Below are 27,238 nucleotides of genomic sequence, written 5' to 3'. Positions count from 1 at the left end.
TTATCCTTCTCCTTGTGGGCTGAGCACCATTGCACCTTGGGGGGTGGGAGTATGTCATTGAGACACCTGATGACACAGGTGAGGGGCCTGATGACACAGGTCAGGGGCCTGATGAAGTCAGCACTGGATGAGAGTCCATGAAACTTGATGTAACAACCAAAAAAGCAGAGTTTCAAAGGAATGAAACACTACTTCTCTACTTGTTTTTAGTCGGGAAATGTGAGCAAGGCCTAACTGGCCAGTTTAATTGTGATGAATCGTATATTTAATGGATGCAGTCACTTTCTCAGGAAAACTCATGCTGTCAAGGGCCTGGAAACACTCACCTGCGTGTGAATCTTCCGGTCAGGGGTTCCACATTCGCCTTTTATCTTTTTTTTTTTCTTTTTTGGCATATAGTTGATCTGCAATGTTGTGTTACTTTCAGGTACGCAGCAAAGTGATTCAGTTCTATCTACTCTTTTTTAAATTATTTTCCCATAGAGCCCATTACAGAGGGTTGAGTAGAGCTCCCTGTGCTATGCATACAGTAGGCTCTTGTTAGTTTTCTCTTTTACGCACGTTGGTTAGTCACTAAGCCGTGTCCAACTCTTACGACCCTGGCGGGCTACAGTGTATTGTTTGTGTTGCATGCCTCAGTCATCTGGATGGGACGGCTTTGCTCTCAAATCCCTCTGTCTGCTGAGCGCTCTCGTTGGGTTGGTAGCTCCCCTGGGACAAGCATCATCTCTTTCCTTTCTCTAGCATCCTATCCAAAACGTCCCCCAAAGGCAGGTGCTGTCTCTGAACGGCCTGGCCCATTATCACACACACACAGAGCTCAGTCAGACCAAAGCCCTCTTGAGAATCACCTGTCCAAAAGCATGCCATGGTTTTGCCCTTTTAGTGACTGTTGAGTATTTTCCTTTAACCTTACACACTGGTTAATAGGTCTCTGAGTGGTGACATGCCCTGGCTTTTTTAGATAGAAGAAGCAGAAAAGTAGTGACCCAGCCATCACTGATCAGAATTCAGGTAGAACTTGGAGCCCTTTTTCATTCACAGAGTCAGCAAGTCCTACTCTGTTTCGGGCGCTGTTCTCAGCACTGGAGTTAGTACAGAGGTAGACTAGCCAGGCAAAAATCTCAGTCATTGTGTAGTTTATGTAACAGTAGGGGGAGAATGACTCTTACTACTTGGTTAGAACATTGAGCCTTGTTAAAGAGTTACTCATCTGAGATTCTAAGACCTGGGGATTTCAGTGATGGACAGAGCCAACAGCCAGCTGCCCTCTCACTAAAGAGACAGGGTGAGTAGGCAACCGATTGTCTTACTCACTGGAGGCTAGCAATGAATAGTGCAGTTGATACGAGGAAAACGCTCCAGAATCACCCATGCGGAGGTAAATAATAAAAGCATTTAATGGTGTAATTGTTGAATCTTGTGGAAAGAGCTTGCTGTCAGTATGTGGTGGTGGTTTAGTTGCTAAGTCATGTCTGTCTCTTGGTGACCCCATGATCTGTAGCCTGCCAGGCTCCTCTGTCCATGGGGTTTCCCAGGCAGGAATCTAGGTGTGAGTTGCCATTTGCTATCAGTATATTAACACTCAGTTTGTAGCCCAGATCCGCCCGACAGAATTAAAACTCTTTTGTTCCTGTGTCTCTTGAAATACCCCCTGCTCTTCTTGAGATGGCAGCAGCAGATATCCATTTCTAATAAACCTCTCTCCTGCCTTTCTCCCTGCCTCATGGGTGTAGAAGTCATTTCCTGCACTCACAGACCTTTAGGCCCACCTTTTAGCTTTTTATTTGAGATGAAGCATCCTTAATTCCTTTGCTCCCGTGGAAAATCTTTCCACCCTCGCATTGTGCGGGGGTGGGCGGAGGCAGAGCTAAGGTCATGGGTGGGTAATTTAAACTTCTACGTTGATTGCTTTTGATTAGATGTACTGATGGTATTAGCTAGTAATAATTCTGAAAAAGCAACCTTAAGGCTTGAAATATTCACAGGCTATGGCACCACACATTATCTACTGACATAAGGGAAAATAAGGACACTGTGGCCATGAAAGCCCCTTATTTTTCCCAACTTATAAATGGACAGAACACGAACCTTATCACCATTTCAAAAATCTAACAGAATGATAATAATTTATCCATTTATTTTTGCTTTTTCTCATTTTCCATAAGTGTCTATTCTTTTCTTCTTTTCTGCAAGAAAGGTTTTAATAGCCCAAACAGCTCACATTCTGGCACATATAACTGCGTCACATTTGTTAAGTTTCATTGTTTTTGAAATGACAGATTCTACTTCCACTTCTTATAGAAATAAAAGACAAAAGTGTTCAATCAGATGTGCTGAATAAGATTACTATTTATCCCTACCCTTTTTGTAAAGGGCTTTTCCTCTTCATGATGAATTTGTATAACTTTGAATTCTTTAAGCCACAGTTGAAAGTATGCATTTCGTGATATATCCCTGTCCCATTACAAGGTGTCTCCAGTATAAGCACACACGTGTGTGTGCTTAGCTGCATCCAACTGTTTGCAACCCTGAGGAGTGCAGCCCACCAGGCTCCTCTGTCCATGGAATTCTCCAGACAAGAATCCTGAAGTGGGTTGCCACGCCAGTATTGGAGATCCTTCTCCAGGGGCTCTTCCCCACCCAGGGATCAAACCTGCATCTCTTACATCCGCAGGCGAATTCTGTACCACTTCACCACCAGTATACATAAATGGACATAAATAATGGATTTTATGTCCTTGGCAGCCAGATCCACTGAAAGAGGACATTTTAAAATACTTTATTGAACTACATTGAGAATATAGAAGTTCTAACATCTGTGAGATTAATAACGTTCAAGGAAAAGTATCATTTCAATTGATCATCCCCCTCCCTTCCCTAAAATAGTTTTGTTTGTCCCAGGAGATTATGGGGCAGTGATATTGAGGGAAATATTTAGGGTAAGTGTGTAATGTGGTAGAATTCCTGGAAGATCTATTAAGAAACCTGAGTTACATGGTATTGTTAGCTATAAGATCCCAGCAATGTTACTTATGTTCCCAGAAAATTTGCTTTAGTTACACTCGAAAGAAAAAACTACTTCCCAAGTCTAAGATTCTGGTTCTTTGCTTAAAGATTAGGAAGACATTAATTTCTAAATATTAAACATGTTCTGGTCCCAGTAGATTCAAATACATTATTCCACATTTTTAAAAATGTGAGTACACTTTATCTGGGAATCTTGCAGGCATATGATTCCTGTATGGCCTCTAGAAAGAAGGTACCATGAGCTGCAGAAGTGAAGGAGGAAATTGGGCAGATGGTTAGCCTATAACTTGAGGTCATTCTGATGACTATGGCTTATAGGCTTTTGCGGGTTTCAAAGAACAAGACTAAGCATGATGTCTAGAGGTCCGTGTGTCCATAAAATATTAGGGATAAAGTCAAGAAAGACACGTGCCATTATCAGGCAGACTATTCATGCAGGCTCTCGGCAGTATATGAAGATACACTGGCTAGTGGAAGAAGATAGTGGTTCAGGGGAAGAAATGTGTGGGTATCTCTTGAAATACCCAGGAAATTAATGGAACAGATTAGATGCACCTTGTCTATATTTCTAATAAAGCCCCAGTCACTATAGGAACATGTGGTTTTAAGAAGAGCTCTGATCCTCAGTCTAATTGACAGTGTTTTTGACCCAGCTCTGCCACTAACTGGTTATGGATCTTCTCCAAGACACTAGATTTAGGATCAGCTAGACTGGCTGATTTCAAGGTTCTTGGCAAGGCTGTGGTTCTCTGAGTACTTGAACGTTTTCTTTGAGTTTGCACATGACTGGAGGTTGGTGACACCACCTTGTGTATAGATAAGTCATGGCTAGACAGTTAACAGATTGCAGCAGGAAACATAAGGTGGTGATTACCCTGCATGGCTTATGAAAGATTGAGACTATTTTAAAATCCTGGGAGTGGTCCCAGGGGTCGCTCAAACTGAAGTGACCCTCAATGCTTTCTCAGTCTAATGTGGCAGCAGGGCCACTGGCCTTGTGCTCTGTGCTATTTATTTTGGTCAGAAAACTCTCTTTATCTGCAATTTTTAAAAAAGCATGCAAAATACTGAGTGAGTGATGTGAGAGAGCGGCTCCCGCCAGCCCTCTCATCCAGATGATTGACAGTGGATGTCTGTATTGCAGTAAGATGCACCCGGGGTTGTCTTGCAGTTAGAAGTAGTTTCTGTTGCCTTTTGTGGATGAAGACACGTTAGCCAAACACACCTTGATTCTAGTAGAGATGCAGTGGAAGAGTCTGAACATCATCACATCCTAACCTTTTATCCGTGCAGCGTCCACATTGGATGGTTAAATAACAAAGCTTGTCTTGCCGAAGACGAGATTGCTAAGATGACCATGAGGAGGAGGAGGATGGTCCCATTTATTGGGTACCTATTTGAACTGGCACAAACCAAGGCAGGTTACATCCACCACACTTGTCTTTACATGTATCACTGTTATCAGTGCCCCGTAGAAGGTCACTTCCTCTGTTATACTGTCAGTTTCTGCCTTTTTTTCCCCTAGTTTGTATGTATATTGATTTTTTTCCTTTTAAATCATATTCTAGAAGAAAAGAGTTTTTTAAGTTCTTTCCTGGTGACATATACATAATATTTTATCATTTTAGCTGCTCCTAAGTGTACAATTCAGTGGCATTAAACAGTGAAACCATCACATCTATACTCACAACTTTTCCATCATCCCCAACAAAAGCTCTGTACCAATTAAATAGTAACCCCTTCCTTCCTTACCTCCAGCTCCTGGTAGTCTCTGCTCTTATTTTCTGTCTCCATGAATTTGCCTACTCTAGGTACCTTGTGTAAGCAGAATCACAACACATTTGTTTTCCGTGTCTGACTCATTTTACTAAGAATAATATTTTCAAAGTCCATCCATATTGTAACGTGTCAATTTCATTCCTTTTTAAGACAGAATAATATTTCACTGTCCGTATACCACATTGAGTTTATCCATTCATCCATTGATGGATACCTTTCGGCCATTGTGAATAATAACATTGGTGTTCTAGTCCTAGCTTTCTGGTTTGTTTTTTTGGGGGGGGCGGGGGTGGATATCTGTCTAGGAGTTGAATGACTGGGTCATATGGTAGTTCTGTGTTTAAAAAGGTAGGTTGTTTTCTGTGGTGTTGTTGTTTTTTTTTCCCTAGTGCTAACTTTTGAAGCAATACCAAGAAAGACCAATTCCTTGTCCTCTGAATGTTTTAAAACAGCATAAGAAAATAGCTATTTTGTCCTCCCTAAGTCTTCTCTTGTCTAACCTAAAAATTCAAAATTATGCAACTATTTTTTTGAACCCAAATGTAGAATCTTATGTCAGTCTCTGCTACATTTTGCTTTATTGCTTTTATCAACTAGTCCACTCTGTGGAGATATCCAAATATTTATTATGGGACTCAGTACATTATTTCCTTCTCCCAAGTATATGCCTTTTTTCTTTTGAAATACACTGAGAAAACATTTAAGAATTATAAAAACAGAAGACATCTTTATCTTCCAGTTGATGACTAATCAAAAAGAGGATGATGAAGATAAAACTGTTTAAATTTTTTCATGTGGATCCATTAGAATTATTTAACTTTTATTATATTCTTTTAAAAAAAAGATTTTTCCTTTTGAGATTGTATTAGCACATCCTTGCACATGGTAGAGATTCCATGAACACTTTTTAGGAAAGCGAAGAATTGAAACGTTGTTTTTTTTTCCCCCTTGGAATGCTTTTATTGAGATCTGACCCCTCTTATTTTTAAAGGCACTTATGATTTTCGTGGTACTGTTCTTATGTCCAAAGCTTTGACATCAGTTATTTCCATTATTGGAAGCCTGATAAATATTGATGAAGGTTATGTTTATGTCCAGTTTGCTGTAATAAGAAAGAAAAAGCACTGTTCTTCACATGAGTTACAGTATATTTATAAACTGCCTAGCTATCCAAGTTGAAATAAGAATATTCATGTAAAATAATTCTACCCTTAAACCCCTAGTATGAAAATTCCTCTTCTTAAATCTCCTCCTAGGTTCTTCCTCCAAAACAGTTGTCTGGTTATTTTGGCATTTGCATGGGTGGTTCAAGAATCTTACAGAATGCTTGTGCATGGAGTTGACCAAAAAGAGTTTAATGAAAGGATAGAACTCCTGGTTGAGTGTTTCTTACACACGTATGTTGAAGGAGAACATTTTCTTTGGGAAAGTAAACTTATGTGAAATTTTCTTATTGACATCTTTCTGTTACCTGGGGAAATGTTCAACCTCACTGAAGGTATTAATCTGTACCTTCTGTTCATGCCATGATGCCATGGTGGCTCTCATTTCTAAAAGGATTACCTTTCAATTACTTTTCTCTCTTTTTAAGTCTTTAAACTTAATCTTAAACCTTCAAACTATTTTTTATAAAACTTTAACAGAATAACTGCTTTGAGACTAGGCTGTGTCTTTGGTTGCTAAGGGGTTGCAGCGTTTAAATACCTTATGCAGCCAATTGACAGATGACTAATATCACAGTTCGCCAGCAGCTTACATTTGCAGAACTGTGACCAGCTAAAAAAAGAAGGAATAGTGTAGAAGCGAGAACCATCTCAATTGTTCACATAAGTAAATCTTGATTGTGTTGTTTCATCATAAAGGACCTATAGTGATTTGGGATGAGTCATCCTCTGCTGATTTTGAATAGAAGGATTGTCACAAAAGTGACTAATAAGTGACTCTCCCAGCTTGCAAATAGAATTTGATATCCCATTTTAGATATCCTCTGAGAAATAAATCACTGCTAGAATAGGAATCAAACCTCAAGCTTTATTTCTCCACCCAACAACCCAGCGATTAATATATGTAACATGCAGACACACATAGACAAATGATTAGGACACACCTATTTTGTTGGTGATGGTGAAAGAATGTTTGGTCTTTTGCATCGTACTTCTCTCTCCCTCACTTTCTCGTCCCCACAAACCCAGCTGCTACTATTTGCAACTCTGCTGCTACTGCTGCTAAGTCACTTCAGTCGTGTCCGACTCTAAAGTCAGCCAAAAAAATAAGAAACAGCATGAATAGAATATGAAATGGTCATTATTGTCCTCATTGTAAATAGCTGCTAGTGTTATTGATCAATTTCCTATAGCTTGTTCATTGCCTGCCTTTGCTCAATATCACATCCTAATCTATGGTTAAAATCTTGTAACTGAAAGAACTGCAGTAACTTTTATTCTGTGCATTTGTTGAGTGTCTCCCATTTTTCTCTCTCCCCCCATCCCACAACCACATAACACTTGACACTTGGCCAGAATATCCATTAACCAAATGTTGGATAAAATATATTTGTTAGACATGGTTTTGCCTCTCTGTGTAAAATGGGAGAAATCGGAACAAGTGAAGATTAAATGACAGAGGAAGAGTCGGGTTAGTTAGGGGAACGGAAAGCTGGACTAGGGTTGATTTCCTGGCAACACTATCTTAGCAAAGAGAACAATTTTAATCAGTTACAAAAATATTTGTGATCCATATGTTCCTCTCTGCTCGTTCCCATATGCCCATATTCCCTTTTATCTTGGTGGATGATGACTTTATGATTCAGGAATGCAAGAATAATACCTCGCTGGCTTTAGAGCACAGTGCTATTTCCAAACGTGTCCTGGTAATTACGCACACACTATATATCCAGGCTGTTCACGCTCTGAGATGGTTACGTGAATCTCAGTTTGTTCCTTCTTCATGGAAAGAATTATATCTTGCATCCACCTACTGGGGCTGGAATAAGGCATCTAAGGCTTAGATCTGAAAACCGCACGAGCACTTCACTGGCTGGATTAACCCCACTGTGCAAATAGGAGCATCAGAAAAAGGAGACGGGAAGGCTGCAGTGATCATTGATAACTTCATTCTCTTTGACAAAAGGAAAACAGAAGCCAGAAACCATTTGGTAAATCCATCTATCACAGGTGCCTCTGTTTTAAGACATATTAAATATGTGGCCAGTTGCTTAAATAGATCCTAATTTTAAGGCATGTTGACTTCTATTTAATATCAAGTGTTTGTGATGCAAAACTGGTCAAAATTGAAAAATTTAAATTACTGTCGATGACCAATGCATTTTGATCCTAACTTCTTATTTCCTTTGCCAATATGTCCTTTAAAAAATAGTTATATAATTTTTAACAACAAAAGAAACACTTTTTACAGCCATTTTAATAAAGACGTCAATCAAGCTGGAAAGGATTGACTGTAGAAACGATTGAATTTTCAACAGTTGTTTTCCTCTCCCACAACAAATGGAGTCATAACCCAATAGGCTGTTCATCAAGCTGCAGTAAAACCTGATGAGGAGCCAGCTGTGCTCCTGGCGGCTTGGGAGGGGGAGCGAGGGGGAGGCAGGGAGGTTTCTAAACTTCAGAGTAAATAACTGAGATGCACTGAGTGTTTTCAAAGTCGGGTCTGTGGCGGAACACGTGTGCAGGCTGCTGTATTCAGCAGATGTGCGCCAGGGTAGAGTTGCAGCGCTGGGAGAGAGATACAGCTCCGGTTGGGCAAATGTTATTAGGAATCTGTCTCTGTTTGCATTCAGGCTGTCTTCGCTGCTGCTCCTGGAGGAGTTGCGAGAAAAGGAAAGTGCACGTTCTAGCAAGGATTGTTTTCAGCAGGTTCAAAAGTTTGCAAGTCTCTTGAATCCCTCTGGCAGGATTGCTTCGCTGTCAAACAGAATACACAGCTGGTGGTGGCAGTCCTCATGGGGAGGGCGGGGGATGGATGGATGGTGTTCACCCAGCGACGAGAATATTAGGAATTCTTCCTGAACTGTCAGGGGAGGAAAAAAAAGAGCGCTCTCAACAATACCATTATGAAAGTTTCTTTTTCCTTTCTTTGTATTTTTTTTCACTTTTACAGCTAATGCCTCATTAAGTCAAAAATTGTTCAATGTGCTTTCTTAGGATAGTTTTCCTAAAGAAAAGAGTCACCAAAAAACAAAACAAAACAGTACTCTGGAGATTATATTGATCTATAATTAAGACAAAGGCTGGGGTTAAAAAAAAGGAGGCAAGACTTTTTTGCTCATAGGTGATCTGGATTGTCGTGGAGGCAAACACACAAGCTTGTTTTTTTTTTTTTTTTTTAATATAAAGTGCGAGATTTCACTAAAAAAGGTTAAAATTGAAGTGAGTAATCTTCGGCGCATAATGCAATTGTTAATTTTAGCTCGTTGCGTGGGTGCCGCTCTGACTTGAACAGCCGGCTGGAGCCTTCATTAGAGAAGAAGCAGGCAGCTTGGGACAGGTGGAGTGGATCAAGCCGTGAACGTGGTTTGCTGGAGGCCGGTCATCAGTGTTAGGAACCCAGTCTTGTTTGTCTAGCCCTTTGCCCCTACCATGATCATTGCCGTTACCGTTACTGTTGACTTCTCGTCTTTTTTTCAGGTGGACGATGTGTCAGACCGTGTAAGGAAGTCACATGGAGATGGGCGTTTTGAACTGTTAATGGGGACATGGGACTCCCGTTGTCTCTGATCCCACGTGTGGATTTTCCCAGCGAAGAAGGACAGAAGCCGCTCGTGAGTTGCCAAGACCGGCAGCCGGACTCCTGCAGGAAAGGTAAAGAGCTGCCATCGGATGGCTGTCACTTCGTCTGAATGTTTTCCTCCGTCTGTAAATGTGCGTGTTTGCCTGGAACAGTTCCTGAAAGGCCACCCAAACAGACAGCATCTGTATAAGGGATTCAGCTGGCTCAGAGTCTGTAAAATTAGAGCTCAATTTGTGCATTTCATTTTTTTTAAAAATCTGGTCATCATCTGTTTTTGATTGAAATGCTCCAGGAAAAAAAGTTAGGGAAACAGAAGTCCTGTCTCCTCCCCCCGACTCAGTACATTGAGAAACAAACTGTTTGCTTTGAGAAACAGAACTTTTTATTTGGTTAACTGCGTCTCTCCCCCGTGTCACTGAAATATGAATACACTGAAGGGAATATCCTCAAACCTCCTCAAACCTCTGAGCCTTGCTCACTGGCCCCTCACAAACTCCAGCCATCATCCCTGATGAAAACTTTTCCATTCCCACAATCCTTTGCCCAGTGAGCCTGTGTTTTTTTAACAATATCATTAGATACCCTCTGTCCTGTCATGGTAGGTCTTAGCATATTTGCAGCAGAATTACTGTGTTATTAGATTTTTCTCATGTTTCCTATGTCCACTTGGAAATAAAGTTACTGAATTAGTACTGAATTAGTGAACGGTAATTAAACACTCCCAGAGAAACATATCAAGACACTGATATGTCCATTAATAATTACCGTTGCAATGACTGGGAACAGAGCAGTCATTACTTGGGAATTTTTGTGAAAGAAGTGACTTTCTAGGCTACAAGGTCTTTCTGTCTTTTATTTTTTCTTTTTCCTTCCTTCCTTTCTTTTTTTCTGTCCTGTTTAAATTTCCTTCTTTCTTTCCTCTTTTTTCCTTTCTTTCCTTTTTTCCCTTTTTCTTTCTTAAAAAGAAAAAAACTGAGGAGGAAGTAAAAGCTGAATTATTCATGAGCTTCATTTGACAGCACATCAGAAGGGGCTTTATAGAGGTAGGGAGGAACGAAAATACTAATAACAGGCTTATACTTTGAAAAGTCATTTCTAGCATCTGTGTAGTCATCTCTTATGAGCCTGGAGCATCGGAGTTCAATTGTGATAACTTCATTGGAGTTACTTCCGAAGGATCTCCACAGCACCAGCCACTGGCAGGGGCTGAGGGTAGAGCTTCTGCTTTTAATAATGTCTCTGTCAGTTTGAAGTCTGAAGTCCCTGATGGTTTATTGCCAGATTGGGATCCTGTATGTGTTCTGAATTACTACCTCTTATGTTGATTTCTCCCTCAGTAGAGTGTACTGAATCCCTTAGACCCAGGAAGGTATGTCTATGGTTGAAACTTGCAAATCATTTGTGAGTCATCTTAGAGATGCAGCAGAAAGGTACCACCTCCCAACTCGGAAGCGGAGGAAGAGTTGGGGAAATACCCTCTTTTTCTTCTGCTTCCATTTTGGAGTGGAGCATAGGAACCGGGAGGTGTGTGGGACTTGGGTGTCTCAGTTTAAGATGTATTGATCCACCCTGACAGCAAGGTGTATTGATAGGAGCATGTGTATGTGTGTGTCAAGGGATTGAGTGACCAAATCTGCCTCTTGGTGTTTGTCTGGGGTCCTTGATTTGGTCTTGTTTTATTCTCTTTGGGGTGCAATTGGCAGAGAGGCTGGAGTTGCTCATTTGATTTTGAGAACAAAGGGAAGAATCCAGTATCTCAACCGTAATGGTCAAGACTTCACCCTGCGCTGACTTTATTTTCTGATGTCTTCACCTTATAGGGTGTCAAACCTTGTGACTTTAATTTGCATCTGGGAGAATGTCTGAGCCAGGAGACCTGAGTCAGACCATAGTGGAAGAAGGTGGGCCTGAGCAGGAGACGGCCACTCCGGAGAATGGTGTGATTAAATCTGAAAGTCTGGACGAGGAGGAGAAACTGGAATTACAGGTGAGCCTGGAGAAATCCCATTTGTCATACCACTCTGTGCACCCCTTTCTTTCATTTTGAAGATACTCTGAAGGTTTGTTTGTCTTCTTGCTTGTAAAGAGTTTGACTAGTAAAATGAACATGTGTACATATGCTCTGTCATGCCCAACTCTGTGCAACCCCATTGACCAGAGCCCCCAGGCTCCTCTGTCCATGGGATCCTCCAGGCAAGAATACTGGAGTGGGTTGCCATTTCCTCCTCCAGGGGATCTTCCTGACCCAGAGACTGAACCTACATCTCCCCCCTGCATTGGAAGGCAGATTCTTTATCCCTGAGTCACCTGGGAATCCCAAGTAAAATGAATAGAAAATTCATAAAGCAAATCTTCTCTTTTCCCATTTATTAGTCCTTTATTTCTGACTAAACAGTACATTCTGGTCAAAATGCCCTTTGAAATAGTGTGTGTATATATATATATATATATATATATATATATATATATATATATATAGCCAAAGAACATATTTAATGACTGAATTTGCCCACAGCTTCTCCATATTAATTTCCAGACCACCTCAAGGAGTTTGTGGAGAGCTTCTCCTGAGGCAGCTTTATACTAGCTGAGTTTTAAAAATAGATTTGTATTCCATGAAAAGAGGAAGGGCCAGCTCATGATAGACCAAGAAATATCTAAGACATGAGCTCTGGCAGGCAGGTTGACCTTCTTGCGCAGGCTAAGCATCGATTCTTATTAGCGGAAAAGCTTAGAATTCCCAGCCAGGAAGAGAGAGAGAATGCCTGGAAGAGGCAGGGGGCAGTTTGGGGGTGATTGAGAGTACTCAAAAAGTGATATGTTTTAAATGGTCAGGATTTATGAGAGAAGGAGATTTGGTAGAAGGAAAACAAACTAGACTTGCAAATAACCTGTATCGATTTTCTTTGAACCAAACTACAAAAGTGTTAACTGTTTTTATTTCATAAATGTGCAAAGGCAGATAATGGCATAATGGCCAAATGACCTCAAGGCCAGCCTTTGCCCTCCCCAACAAGCTTCTGTGGGGCTTCCCTGGTGGCTCAGACAGTAAAGAACCTGCCTGCCAGTGCAGGAGATGTAAGAGACACAGGTTCAATCCTCAGTTCAGGAAGATCCCCTGGAGAAGGAAGCGGCAACCCACTCCAGTATTCTTGCCTGCAGAATCGCGTGAACAGAGGAGCCTGGCAGGCTACAGTCCATAGGGTCACAAAGAGTCAGACAGAACAGAGCTACTAAGCACACATGAGCTTCTGTGAGGAGGGAAGGAGAAAAGCTAAATGGTCAAAAGTTTTAGAGGAGCAAGGGCAGGAGGCGTCCTCCCCAATGGTTATAATTGCTGTTGTTATTGATTTTTCAACTCTAGTGACATCTTTTTCTCTCTCTGTCTCCCCCCACTTCCCTCTCCTGGTTGGTGGTTTGTTTGATTTTGTTTCTAACATACAGAGGCGTCTGGCGGCTCAGAACCAAGAGAGAAGAAAATCCAAGGTAGGGTTCTGGAATTCTGTGTTGACCTGATATCCTGGTTGCATATGTCACATAGGATTAGAGGATTTGCCAAGGAGACACAGGGCTGTATGTAGATCTTGGCTGCATCTGCGCTGCCTGTGTTTAACGTGGTCCTGTTGACACTGCTCTTTCTTGCTCTATGTGCTTTTTAATTAGAATATTTAGGGTTCACATAGCTGCAGTGTATATATATTTGATCCTGGCAAATTTGACAGTGCTTTACAAATGAATTGCTGCTCATTTTTTCATTTTAAATCAAATTTGGGGCAAATTTTTTTGTATGTCTGATTAGTTTCTGCCTTGAAGTAAACAGGTTCTGATGTTTAGGATACAGTCTTCAACTTTTAACATATTTTCTCAGTCAGATCACTTTCAAACCCAGTTTTAGTAGAAATTTATCTGTGTTGTCTTCTCCTCCTTGCTTGTACATTCTTTGTACATTCCCAGTGCGATGGGCAGTTTGCTAAGAGTTTTCTTTAAATTTATTCTTCCACCCTCTCCTCCACCTGCATTGCCATCAACACAGATCCGATGCTTTGAGCCAAAGTAGACGCTTTGTCCCCATTGACACAGGGGTCCAACACTTGGAACCAGTGTAGACAGCCCTGAGCTATGGATTTGAAGCTGGCTTTTAAAATTTTTGATTTGGGAATGTCCAGAGAAGGTGGAGATGGTTTGACAGACTGAGTTTATTTCCTGGTTGTTTTTTTTTCCTTTATTTTCCCTTCCTTCCCATTTCTTTCGCCTCCCCAGTCAGGAGCAGGAAAAGGTAAACTGACTCGCAGCCTTGCTGTCTGTGAAGAGTCCTCGGCCAGACCAGGAGGGGAAAGTCTTCAGGACCAGGTATCCGCCCTGTCTTTATGGGTCATGGATGAACGGGATCTACTTTCGTGTGCATGAACATTTATTTGGCATTAAACAGTGTCTTGGGGGGAAGCACAAACTAGTTGAAGAAGGACACAGTCCAGCTTCCTCCCCCATTTCTGAGACACCCTAAATTAGTTGAACAGTCTCAAAGTATTACATTTGTTTTTTTTCCAGACCCTCTGAACACTGCACATGGAAAGGAATTCAAAAGATTTTAGATTAAAACTTAAAATGTAAGCACGGCCGTGCTGCTATTCCTCAAAGGCTCTCTCTTGATCAGACTGAACCAAATACAGTCCTAAGTACCACGTCTCCTCCCTTAGTGGAGAGTCTTACCTCCCCAAAATGCACTTGCCTATAAAAACACAAATTTTGGCTCTTATGAAGTTTCAGAAATAGTGAATTAGGTGCATGGAGCTTTGGAGACATACTTTTAGGGCCTTTGGTGGAGATTTCTCACTACTGGAAAAATGGTCCAGAAATAAATCTGAGATGAATGTGAATTTAAGTTAATATTATTAACACTTTGCTGCACATCCTTACACCTAATTTTTGCTCCTTACAGCAAGGCTATTCAGCTCTAAAAATTCAACTTCCAACAAAACTCTTCACATGGTATTTATTTTTGTTTGCCTTTCAGGCATCATATATGCTTTTAGAAAAATGGTCTTGCTGTTAAAATTTTTCCTTGTTTTATCAGAGGCTGAGAGCAGTCAGGACAAAAGTAAAATGATTTATTTGAACTCAGAGGAGGAAAAATTGATTAAGTTAGCATTATTTGGGGGGGCTGTGTTTTGCTTTTCTCTTTATAATTTAATTAAAATTCTCAAAATTTTCCTCTTGGATACAGAGAGCGTTGAGAGCACTTTCTTTCAAAGGACCAAAAATAAATTCCTCGTAGATATCATCCTTAGAGTATTTTTTTTCCCCTAGCCTCATTTCCTTAACCTGCCACCCATGTCGTACGCCAAGGGCAGGCTAGCTTTCAGTAGCCATCACTATGTTTCATACAAGTTTTATTTTCCTTGGGCTCTGAGAAACATGTGGCTTTTGTTCAGCATTTTATTTGTGCTTCTTTTTTGTATGGAGATTCAAAAGGGGGAATGAGGCGAATATCACAGCTTATCTCATTAAATGTGGATGGATGGCTTGTGATGTAATGCACACAATACATATTAATTCTGCAGAATGATAATGCCCCAGTGGTCCTCTGCTCCGAATGCCAGGCAGAAGAACACAGCCTTTATAGATTTCATCTGATTTTTTTCATCCTATTTGATGAGGTTCTGGGAGGAGATTTTTTTTTTTCAAGTGATCATCTGTATCATTGTACCCACCCTGGACCTAAGCCTAGGTTACTCCTTGCATTTGGAGCAGAGAAGTAAGAGGCAAATGGTACTTTGCTCCTGCTGGCCCCATGCTGAGTAACTGAGACTAGCTGTGTAGGAATTAGAACTTGCAAGCCTTCCTGGGGACTGGCTGAGGTGGTGGGAGCAGGGCCCGCCCGCCACCCCCCGCCCCCCCACACACATATAAGCAAGTAGCCCTGCTGCTCTTTTAGAGAATGAAAAAGCAGACCTTTGAGCTTGTATACAATGCTTTCATTAGGTACCACCGGCACTTCACATCATGTGGGAACTGAATCCCTGACAACACTGGCCGAAGTGTACGGTATACGGATTGTATGGTTCCCCCAATGTGTGTGTATTCACAGTATTTGGAAAACTGCCTTCATTTTCCTGTGTGGGAAAAACCTCTTGCTACCTGTATTACTTGATCTCAGACCCATAGCGGATGGTTCAGTCTGTCCTTAAGTGAAAGGAAGTGTTTCTTTTCTAATGTTATCCTCTTTACCTATCAGTGTATTGCTGCAACTTGAATCATTCTTTTCCTGTTGTTGGAGATAAAGTTATCCTGTACTGATGTATTTAACACTTGTATTTTATTATTGAGCATATCAATAAAAATATTAAAAAAGAACAGATTGTTTTTTACCAACTCTATAGCACTTTCGTGTGTTTTTTCAACACCATAACGTGTAGAAAAGGCAGGTGTTTTTCTGAGTATAGTGTTTGTCAACACATGGCAGGAGTTTGTACATTTTTGTGATAACGTCCTTTAGCCTCTGCTGTTGCATTCATATTTCCAAGCCTCTTTGATTTTAGATTTAAACTTACCGAGGCTGGATGGATCCATCGGTTTTGAAGAAGTAATGAGACCACTTCCTGACCTGGGACCCTCACTTTCCTCTCCTGACTCACTGTCGAATCGATTCTTCCCCACTCAGAGCAAAAATGTTCCAGCTTTTCCCTTAGCAAGTGGAAGCAAACTGTAACACCAAAGTCTGCCTGAATCTTTGCAGACTAAGACATTTCTGTCCCAAGTGCTATGATAAAAGACCGTATCATCAGATTACACTCAGTTTCGTATATGGCCGTCCCCAGGATAGTTTGTATTTGTCCATCCGCAGGATAAACATGTGAATATCAGGAAACCCGGCTAAGATAACTATTTACCATGAGAATGTGTTTTAACTCAAACTCTGTATCATGCAGCTTTCCAACCATGGTGACTTTTTATTCCAGCTCAGAGTACACAATAGCCCCTCCCAAAAAAGAAACTTGCCATTGGAAGACTTTGGTTTTCTGCTTGTCAGATCAGCTAGGTTTACCAGGAACCACTAAGAATCCCAGATTGGCCATAATTTGAGGATGTAGAGACATCAGTTTAGTCACATGTAAAAAGTCTTAGTTTTCAGTGGGAAACGCTATTAGTCATTGGGAATATTTTTCCCCTACATCATAAATGTTAATGTCGCCAGTGGAAGAAAGTTTTCCCATTAGATGATCTCTTACATAAGAACCAGTGGGCTTAATGTTGGCTCATTTGTCATAGTTTTAATCATAGCATAGTTTTTTCAAAAAACTGAAAAACATAATTTGGCTCATTCTTCTTCAAAACAGTGAATATACTGTCATCCAAATGGCTGATATATGAGTTCATATGAAATGATCTGTTTCAGTACAAAATCAATAAATACAAAAGTGGGTCCAGTCCAAATACTGTAAATGGTCAACCAAGCATTAGTTCAAGAGACTCTTACATCCTGAAAGGATTCACTGATACTAGGATTAAAGTGATATTAAATATTTATATTTAATTGATGGGAAATATAGTCCTATTTTCTACCTTTTCCAAAAGGCAGTGCTTATTGTAAGTATTAATGCTTTATTAATAGCTTTTGTAAGTAAGCAACATAGGATAACCCATATCTAGGATTCCTTCAATTCTGTATTTTTATTTTTCATAGTGATAGAAATAGTATTTACGTGGCTCTGAAACAAAATTTTAATTGTGAATGGGCTATTATAGCCTTTATTTATGTCTGTTTTTTCTGTCATTATGATTCATGTAATATCTGTCTGTCTGTGCTTGTGCCAATCTTTTCCGTTCAAGGAATTATATGAAAGAACTTGCAGAAGCGTCTTCTTTATGTTAATTTTTAAGACATGATAGTAGCTGTGATGCAAACTTATTGATAAAGAAATTTTTCTTACCTGTTTAAAAATAAACCTATAGAGAAAATAAGAGTTGTGATCTACAGGAATTTAGCTTGCTTGCGGTTACTATTCACAAGGCAAAGTTTTAGTACTAGCTACTTCTCATGACCTCCCATTGACCTCCAAAGTTAATTCATCTTAAAGAGCCATTATTTTTCTGACAGGTATAATTTTTTTTACCATTTAAGAAAAAAAAAAAATCTGTACCTGGCTTTCATTTTCCTTTTCTTAATAATCTCTATGCAAAATGGAAACCAGACAGAGATTCTTAAATTTGGCTCTAAATTATTATATTTTTTCCCCAACAGGAATCAATTCATTTACAGCTTTCCAGTTTTCCCAGCCTGCAAGAGGAGGATAAATCTAGGAAAGATGACTCTGAAAGAGAAAAAGAAAAGGATAAAAACAAAGATAAAACCTCTGAAAAACCCAAGATCAGAATGTTATCAAAAGGTGAATGTGAAAATGTTTCCTTAACTTACTCAGTTTATACATAACTAGTCACAGAGTACATTCTAGACTTTACACAAATATCACCTCCCACCAAAATTTGCGTAAAATTTTATATGTGTATGTATGTGTGTGTGTGTAAAAGATGATGTGAACTTAATTTTTTCCTGTTCATGATGTCATTTTTGTGTATCTAAAAAGATTATTTTTAGGATCACATATTTATTTGGATATTCATTTGGATCTATTTTTGAGAAGCTTGTACAAGGGAGTGAATATAAATCTGTTCTTAATTCAGGTTTATTAGTCCAGTTAATTTGAATTGATGAACAGTAATGGTACCCAGTTTTATATCTTTTAAGTTTCATGTTTATCTTAAAAGACAGACAGTGGATTGGCAGTTCTCAGTTGATAAGTGGTAAGTGGTGTCCCCAGAGTGCAGATGTATCTGTCAATGACAATGGAACACATATTAACATTTTATCTGGCCTAAATGAATTTGTTCTCTGCAACACATATACTGCCCCATCATGTCTCATGTAAAATATACACACTTGTACTACAGGAAAAATTTCTTCCCCAAAAGTCATTCCTTATAAAACCCCAAAGCTACAATCCAGACTTTTCGACGTGTTGCCTTACATATAATTATGCAAAAGTAAAATGAACAAACAAAAAAAGAAAGCAAAAGTAAAAACAAAATTAAGTTGATATGAAGAATTCCATGAATAATTGGCAATAGACTAGTTTTTTTAAATACATGAGATAGTATAAGGCATTTGATCAGCTGAGAAATGACAACTATTTCACATATGCTCCATAACCACAGATCTGCTTATAATGATTGTCTCAGCTGCTGAACATCTAAAACCAAGGTGTATCCGAGAGTAAACAAGTACAGCTGCCTAAGATGGCTTTGGAAATTAAGCTTTAGACAGCATCAAAAGACTTGAAAGACTTGGAAATATTTAATCCCCTCCTATATTTTGTATCAGTTAATATTTAGACAGTTTTACAACAGAGCATTCAGTTTTTGCCTTCTCCATTTTAAGAGAAAGAGGGTTCCATGGTATCTCAAGCTCTTGAGAGTTCTCTCTGTGGGTTGGGAGTACCCATCACTGTCATGGAGAGGTCATGCCCTTGCTGATTGACAGCCCAAAATGAACTCATGACATCTGACTCCGCCCACCTACCCACCCAGACCGTGCCCACTTCCTCTCCTATGACAGCTAGGTCTTTCCACACTGGAAATCTACTGGGTGTTCTTAATCCCCGAATCTAATTTTCATCCTGATTTAATGTTGCCAGGTCGCTAGTTTCATAACATGTATCTCTAACACCAGTAGATTCACCTAAAGTTTACCTGAGCGTAAGGGAAAAGGGAAAGGCTGGGAAAACCCTTTTCAGCCCACCTCCCCCTGACGTTTCTCATAACTCCATCCTGCTGTTTGTTTCAGATTGCAGCCAAGAATATACGGATTCTACAGGCATAGATTTACATGAGTTTCTGATTAACACGTTAAAGAATAATTCCAGGTAAATCATTAAGTAAATCTTGTTTTTAGAGGAGTCAAGTAGAATGTTACAGTAAAGTCATTCATGCAAACACTTCTAAGAGGGAAGCTGTAGAAGGCTGAGTCCATCTCTGATGTCTTAAACTGTCTGTTGTATTTTCTCTTTTCTGCTAATAGTGTTCATGTTTATGTTTTTAGCTAGTCTTAATCCCTGGGTACTTGTCCAGTGAATAAATTATAGTTTACAAGTTCTGCCTTTCTGGTCACAAAGAGATACTTATTAAGGGGGAAAATATAGAGAATGAGAAGCAATGTCAAATATGCTTCAGGGCAGCTATTGACCAACTATTTGGGTTTAGCTTTGTTAAAGTTTCCTATTAATTTAAAATACACAATTTACTTGGTGTGTTTTATGGGCCTAATACCTTGCATGTCTTAGTTAGCATTAAAAACTACAAAGGTTTCAATAGCAGAACATACTTAACAGATGAGGAATCACCTTAAGGAGAATGGAATTACAGATAGTTCGACATCATATTTCAGAGAAGAGTTCGATACTGATTTGTAGCTATGTAGATTTAAACAATCTTTTCCATACATGTAAATGAAACTGTTAAGTCTTTGGGAATGGACAGTCCATAAAGCCTTTTCATTTTAACATTTATTTTGCAGAGACAGGATGATACTCCTGAAAATGGAGCAGGAAATTATTGATTTCATTGGTGACAACAAGTATGTTGAATCGCAGTGCCGGTTAATGAATCTGATGTGTCTTGGTTTGCTGTATGGGTTTAATCACTCATTCTGGAAAGATTTAGGGGTAGATAAAACATTATTTAATATGTTTGCTGACTCATTAAATAGAGATGCTATTGGAGTTAGGAGCTATGTGCTGATGGGAATTGTTGCTTGGACCATGTGTACTCCTGCTTGTTAAATTCCTGACAAAATGGCTATAAACAGGGGGCCACTGATTAGCATTGAGTAGCAGTAACAAGAAGCGACCCTTTTCGTTTTTATTATAGTTTTTTAATGGGCTCCAGCTGGCTGTAGTCAGTTATGCCTGGAAATAATTGTGCTGCTTTCAGTGTCAACCGTGTAGTGACATCTCCAGATAGACATCTGCAGTCCCGTATTATGTTATGTCATTTGTGGCTGTGCCTGGCTCTGTGGATAAGATCTCCTGGACTAAAACAGAATATACTTCCCAGCAAACATTGAGTTCCCTGTGGTCTGAGAAATGCACAACTCTAAAACAAAAACACTTATTGTACTTTAATCAATACATCTATAAGTGGAAAATTGGTCTGGAAATGAGAACATTGAGTGATGCCAGGAATGAAATAAGCTTAATGGTTCGAATGAAAAAGAAACGGTTTTTTGTGTGTATCTCTCAAATGTACTACGGGCCAGAAACGAGAATGCTGATACTGCTGTTTCTTGTATTCCTTTCCAGTAATCATTATAAAAAGTTTCCCCAGATGTCATCCTATCAGAGGATGCTTGTCCATCGAGTGGCCGCTTACTTTGGGCTGGATCACAACGTGGATCAAACAGGGAAATCGGTCATCATCAACAAGACCAGCAACACAAGAATGTAAGCCCCTTCACTGAATTTATTTAGCATTTTCTCTTTCTCTTGTGGATTCATTTATAAGAACACAGTATCCAGTTCAAAGTACATGGCATTTAAAATGTACAGTGTTATTTATCTCTTGCTCTTATCAATAATAGTGGCATTTATCTATAGAAGATTATGTGTGGACCAGGAAAGTTGATAAAATTTAGGCTGTAAAGTGTTGTTATTCCCTGATCTGTTACCTAGCTCCTGAAACACAATTTTCTTCCTTCCATTAGTAATCCATGTGGTTATATAGAAAACATGGAACATGTTATGTCAGCTACAACTTCGACTAAAAATAACAGACATTTAAAAACAACAATAACATATATAGGAAAATTACCCTTTTCTTTCTTTTTCTGGTATCAAGACATTGATCTTACTGTGGTTTCTAGAATAACAAAAACTCCAAACCTGGAGACAGAAGTTTGGCCTCTAAGACCCAATTCTTTTACTTACTACCTGGGTGATTTGAAATAAGTTATGTAAAGTGTGCCCTCTCAGTTTTTTTTTATTTTATTTTGCTTATAAAATCAGAGTGTTTTGAGCCAGGTAATATCTAAGTTCTGGCTCCAAAAGAAGGTTGCTTGTTTGGTTTTGCTTCTTTCAACAACTGTTTGCTTCTATCTCACTATGTTTTCATGGTGTCACTGAAAACATAAAATGAGTGGTCATTTGCTTTAGAAACTTCACACTACGTCTGTTGAACCCACCTCTCCTTGAAGCACAGACCATTTTTATAGCACAGTACACATTAAACTGAAAAACTGTCCTCATATAAAGCAATTTCTTAAGACAGTTGTGTTTGGTAAATTGTGCACATTGTATGGTTTGTTAGGAATGCCATGTTACCGAAGGGAACTTTTGTGTCAAGCACAGCAATGTGGTTCAGACATTAGTTTCTGTTCTCTGGAGGCTGGGGCTTGTTGGGGTGGAGATGATGCCCTTTCTCTGCTCAAGGCACAGTCTGTGATGAGCAGAATGAGTGTGAAGGTCATAGTCGGGAGAACTCAAGCTGGGACATCTGGGGCTACTGAGATTGGCTATTATCTCAGGGACACTGAGAGCTTCTCTTCTCTGGACTTCAGATTATTTATTTATCTGCAGGAGAGAGTTTGGAATGGTTAATGTTTAAAGGCCCTTGAGCTTCAGAAGTCTTGGGTCCTGTGGTTGCATTTTATTGTGTGGGCAAAACACATCTTAAAATTTATCAGCTTTCCGGTTTATCTGATTATTGGCACACGGACCTCCTATTTTGAACAGTAGTAGGACTGAAAGGTCACTGTCCTTTAATCCTTCCCTCTCTATTAAATACTCCTAGTTGTTGCTGTTGTTGCTTTTCATTCTTCATTCTGGTTTTTCTTATGATTTTCAGATACTGTAACGCAGGCACACACTGACTGCAAACTAGGCAAGCAATTCTGTCCTTTTAATTCTTTCTCTATAAGGCCACAAGAGACGTGGACAAGCCCATAGATCAAATAGATTGATGTGGTTTCAACTAGTAGAGACAGTGCATTTACGTTTAATTCACCCTGATTTTGCAGTCCCATAGTCATAAATATTAATACACATGTTTGAGACCTGTTTCATTGTCAAACAGTTTTTGAGAAAATAAAACACTCTTTGTACAAAGGCTCTTGGTAACTCAGCAATGGCTCCAAACTTGCAATCAGTTTGATACAGTAGTCACTGGTTATATATGGCTATTTACATTTTAAATTAATTATTGAAATATAATGTAAGCTTTAAGATTCAGTTCCTCAGTCAGGCTAGCCACATTTCAGGTGCACCAATTAGAGAATATACAGAACATTCCCTTTATTTCAAATCTCAGAATCCTTGTGTTTCTTGCAAGTTTCCAAATACCACTGGAGAACATAATTTGTCCCTTAAAGCTTTTCTTTTCTGCTAATGAGCATCGTATAATCAGACTTCTTCACTTCCAAAAGAACACTGCTGCTGCTAAGTCACTTCAGTTGTGTCTGACTCTGTGCGACCCCATAGACGGCAGCCCCCAGGCTCCCCCGTCCCTGGGATTCTCCAGGCAAGAACACTGGAGTGGGTTGCCATTTCCTTCTCCAATGGGTGAAAGTGAAAAGTGAAAGTGAAGTCACTCAGTCGTGTCCGACTCTTCTCAACTCCATGGACTGCAGCCCACCAGACTCCTCCGTCCATGGGATTCTCCAGGCAAGAGTACTGGAGTGGGGCGCCATTGCCTTCTTTTTTTTTCCCCTTTAATGACCAATTTACGATAGATGCCATGTGTTTTTGCCTTGAGGAAGAGCAGAAGAACTTGTGTAGGAAACACCTTCAGGTATCGTTCCTCTAACAAAGTGCCTGGCCTGCTAGGCATTTTGTCTAGTTCCTGCCTTTGATCATCAACATTTAGTCCCCGCTCTGTGACTCCCAAACAAAAAAGACGAATGACTGTATGTCATGGACAATCAAGGTATTTCCTGAAGAGCTGAATTTAATAATCTTTCATCCACAGCTAGGTCAAATCCCACCACTCTATTCCAGACACCTTTCTGGCCATCCTTGACTTGAGTGGCTCTTGCCAGGGATTGACATGGGGATGGGGGAAGCTAATATCTTTCAGAACAAGAGAAAAAGATGAATGTAATGTGCTTTTATAAATAGCATCCAGTCACATTTTCAGGACCTGAATCAATTGGAGCAGTTTTAGCAAAGGAGAAATGTAGTTCTGTGGGAAATTATATTTGATGTTGAGAGTCTGGTGCCATGTTTTCATGGAATTAAAGTTCAAAAGAGAACATCTCTTCAGGTTCCAGGTGTCTTGCATATTTTTGACTGATAATTTCGAGAGCTGTGCCATCAGGACACAACTATGATGGTTGTGGGGACCATATTGGCTTAGATATATTATTAGATGAAAATGTTTCCATTTCTATAAAGGAAAGAGGCTGAGATGGAAATTCCTCAGATGATTCCTTGTGGGTTTTGTGTTTTGGAGATACCGTTTCAATGTGTACGCTTTAATAGTACCCCAAAACAAATGCATGGAGATGCATAGTTTAAACGTCATTGTAGATTGGGAGAAATGCAGAAAACCTGGATGGAAGATACAAAAATGAACTGAAGGGCTAAGGGAGGGAAAACACTTCCTTTTTTAACTTTTCGTTTTCAGTGACCATGCTGGCATGTAAGGTGTTCCTCTGAAGTGGATGCCTGTCAGCTAGATATTGGCTGGGATTTATTTCCAGAATTCCTGTTTTTCTAGATTGTCTGCAGTTTAAGTGCCTATAGAATGTGTCTTGAACATACTAAGTTTTGCATGGAGAGAAAATAGTCTCACCTGAAGTGCAAAATATTTAAGTCATGACAACAGACTGTGGGGATTATATATACACATGCATGCGTACTACAGTCACTTCTAGTGACTTCTCTGATATCTTCAAATATAATACATCCATCCTTTCATGATGGAAAAAATAATCTCAGACTTTTCAGATACTTATAATCACTTATAATAGCATTGCATACTATTTGTTCAATTGTACAGGATACTTTACATCTTATTTAATGTATATTATTTCATTTAATATTAAAAGCAAACTTATAACCTAAGTCATTAGAGCCTCATTTTACAGAAGAAGAACATTAAGTGCACAGGTTTGGTCCCTGGTACAGGAAGATTCCATATCCTGCAGGGCTCCATAACTACTGAAGCTTGCATGCTAGACTCAGTTTTGGACCTCCAGAGAAGCAATGATCAGCATGGCTAGAATCTCAGCTCAGTGTGTCTCATACCAAGAACAATGTTACTAAGTAATCTAACTCTCTTTAAGGCAAAACAATCCAGACTATCTTGATCGACATCCCCAAGATCTCCTGGATTGGTTGAGAATTCCCACTCCTTAATCTTTTGTGGTCTGATAAGAAACGATGATTGAGGGAGAAGATTTTTTTGAAGGTTCACTCAGTGGTGTCAATAAATTAACAGATACTTCCTCCCATATGACAGCATTTGCCAGATTTTCTTTATCACCACTACAAGGTGCGATATTTGGGGAAAAAATATGCAGAATTTAGAGGGAGTGATATCCAGTCAGTGGAAACTTCCTATACTCCGTTTCAATCAGTGTTTTCAAAAATGAAAAATCTATGTTTACGGATAACGTCAGTGCAGGAGATGAGCCTGTCCTTTGTGTGAACACAAAATTACTCTTCCAAGCAACTCAATTGCCCAAATGCATGTTTTCATGTCATAGCCACAGGAGCATGGGGTTAAGGGCGTAGTCATCCAGAGAGAGGAAGAAATAAGAATTGTGTTCATTTGGGATTCATTCCCAAAAGGTGCCTTCTTCCAAGTGAACTGGTGCACTATGGAGAGTTAGCAAAGAAAAGTCACCTTCCGCTGGCACCGCTGTGTCCTCGCTGCTTCTCAGGGCTAGGCAGCAAGAGGACAGGCGAGCATGCGCCACCTCAGCCATCCAGCACAACACTCAGCCCACAGAGCAGGCCTGAATGATTGGCGATGCCTCTGTTTACAATGTACCGTCATCTTGTTGAAATAACGAATGGAGTTTTTGAACTGAGTCTCGGTCCTGTTTCTGCTTTAGTCGGGCTCTCTCTCCCCAGCGTATGGCCAAAAGTATGTTTTCATCTCTAGCACTTACAAATTTTTTTCTGTTGGAATTCTCTGTTAACTGTCAGATTATTTGGCAATACCAGATGAGCCCCTTGGAAATCTGGGGCAGAGGTATTAGGGTGTGTGCAACTTGGTACTGCAGGTGATAATTAAAATGTATTTACTTTCTATCATGTTACTTTTTAAAGTCTATTTTTACTTTTGGCTGTGCTGGGTCTTTGTTGCTGTGCACAAAGTGAAAGTGAAGTCGCTCAGTTGTGTCTAACTCTTTGCGACCCCATGGGCTGTGGCCTACCAGGCTCCTCCGTCCATGGGATTTTCCAGGCAAGAGTGCGGGAGTGGATTGCCATTTCCTTCTCCAGGGGAGAATGGCAATGCCTTTCCTTCTGACCCAGGAATCGAACCTGGGGCTCCCGCATTGCAGGCAGACGCTTTACCGTCTGAGCCACTGGCTTGCTTTGTTTGCAGAGATCGGGGGCTACTGTTCATTGTGGGTTTCTCATTGGGGCGGCTTCTCTAGCTGCGGAGCACAGGCTCTGGGCGTGCGGGCTCCGGTAGCTGTAGCTCAGGGGCTGTAGAACTCGGGCTTCAGGAGTTGTGGTGCATGGGCTTAGTTGCCCTGTGGCACATGGAATTCTGCTGGACCAGGGATTGAACTCGTGTCCCATGTCCTTTTCATTCTTAACTACTGGATCACCAGGGGAGTCCCATGTTACTTTTGATGTTTAGGATTGAGGTTAAAAGAGGAACAGTGCTTTAAAATATATATGTGTAAATGCCGCAAATACATGGGTCTGTTTTTTTATGAGAAGCTTTGTTCTTCTCTTTGCGTCTAATTTTCACTGTCTCTCTTTTGCTTATTTTTCTACCTGTGTAGCCCAGAGCAGCTCACTGTTCTTTTCTTAGACAATTTCTACACCTCTCTCTCCTTTTCTCCCTCCGAGAGAAAAGATGCATGTTCATGGTGTATCATTTGAAGACTAGAAACCATCTACTTTCCCTAGTATTTTCCAAAGGGCCAAGATCAGTCATAGGCAGAGAGAATCGCATGTATATCTGAATGCCTTTGCATTGTCAGAGCACCTGTTTAACTAGTTCTAAAAAATCTTCATATTAAAACGTTGTCATCTCTTGAACACTTTTTTCTTTTGTCTTTCACATTCTCCCACTGTCTTTGCCTCCAATCCCCTAGTCTAACAGCACAGAGCAAGGAAAGAAATGGTAGCTCTGCTAGGGAGAGAGGTTACAGGCCGTCACAAGCGGGAAACAAGAATAGGACTCAAAGACAGATGCTGAGGGTGACGCTTAAGAGTCCAGGCTCAGGAGCCCAAGTGCCTGATTCCCAGTGTGAACGTGGGTTTTGGCCAGGAGTGAGGAGTGGTATATAGTGACCTCCGTGGTTTGCTTAATGATCTGAGCTAGCTATTTGATAAATCTCAAGAACCGTGAAACTTGTTCTGATTCAGCCAAACAGAGCCTCTCTCTGGGTGAAGCAGTTGAGCCCAGTTGACTTGGTTAAACATCCCTGAGATGAGGCACGCTGACTTCC

General features: G+C 40.1%; 1 protein-coding gene across 31 annotated transcripts in view; it reads left to right on the top strand.

Annotated features, from left to right (window-relative positions):
• ARPP21 (cAMP regulated phosphoprotein 21) overlaps positions 1 to 27,238 on the top strand; it is a 162,403-nt gene that overhangs the window by 36,567 nt on the left and 98,598 nt on the right. For 25 of the 31 annotated variants that reach the window (XR_005722041.1, XR_005722040.1, XM_040246279.1 and 22 more), the window contains exons 2-9: positions 9,453 to 9,626; positions 11,376 to 11,542; positions 13,000 to 13,041; positions 13,816 to 13,905; positions 17,798 to 17,942; positions 19,397 to 19,475; positions 20,126 to 20,185; positions 20,910 to 21,050. Coding sequence is in view for 29 of the 31 variants with exons in the window: in XM_040246279.1 (XP_040102213.1) it covers positions 11,414 to 11,542; positions 13,000 to 13,041; positions 13,816 to 13,905; positions 17,798 to 17,942; positions 19,397 to 19,475; positions 20,126 to 20,185; positions 20,910 to 21,050 (686 nt within the window). In the remaining 2 variants the exon portion in view is untranslated. Of the gene's footprint in view, positions 1 to 8,010; positions 9,363 to 9,452; positions 9,627 to 11,375; positions 11,543 to 12,999; positions 13,042 to 13,815; positions 13,906 to 14,103; positions 15,933 to 17,797; positions 17,943 to 19,396; positions 19,476 to 20,125; positions 20,186 to 20,909; positions 21,051 to 27,238 lie in introns of those variants that run through there. The other 6 variants (XM_040246260.1, XM_040246257.1, XM_040246280.1 and 3 more) reach the window with 6 other exon arrangements.

Source organism: Oryx dammah, unplaced genomic scaffold (assembly GCF_014754425.2).
Source record: "Oryx dammah isolate SB20612 unplaced genomic scaffold, SCBI_Odam_1.1 HiC_scaffold_9, whole genome shotgun sequence".
Taxonomy (NCBI): domain Eukaryota; kingdom Metazoa; phylum Chordata; class Mammalia; order Artiodactyla; family Bovidae; genus Oryx; species Oryx dammah.
The sequence above is the reverse complement of the archived record's forward strand: the minus strand, read 5'-3'. Positions and strand labels throughout refer to the sequence as shown.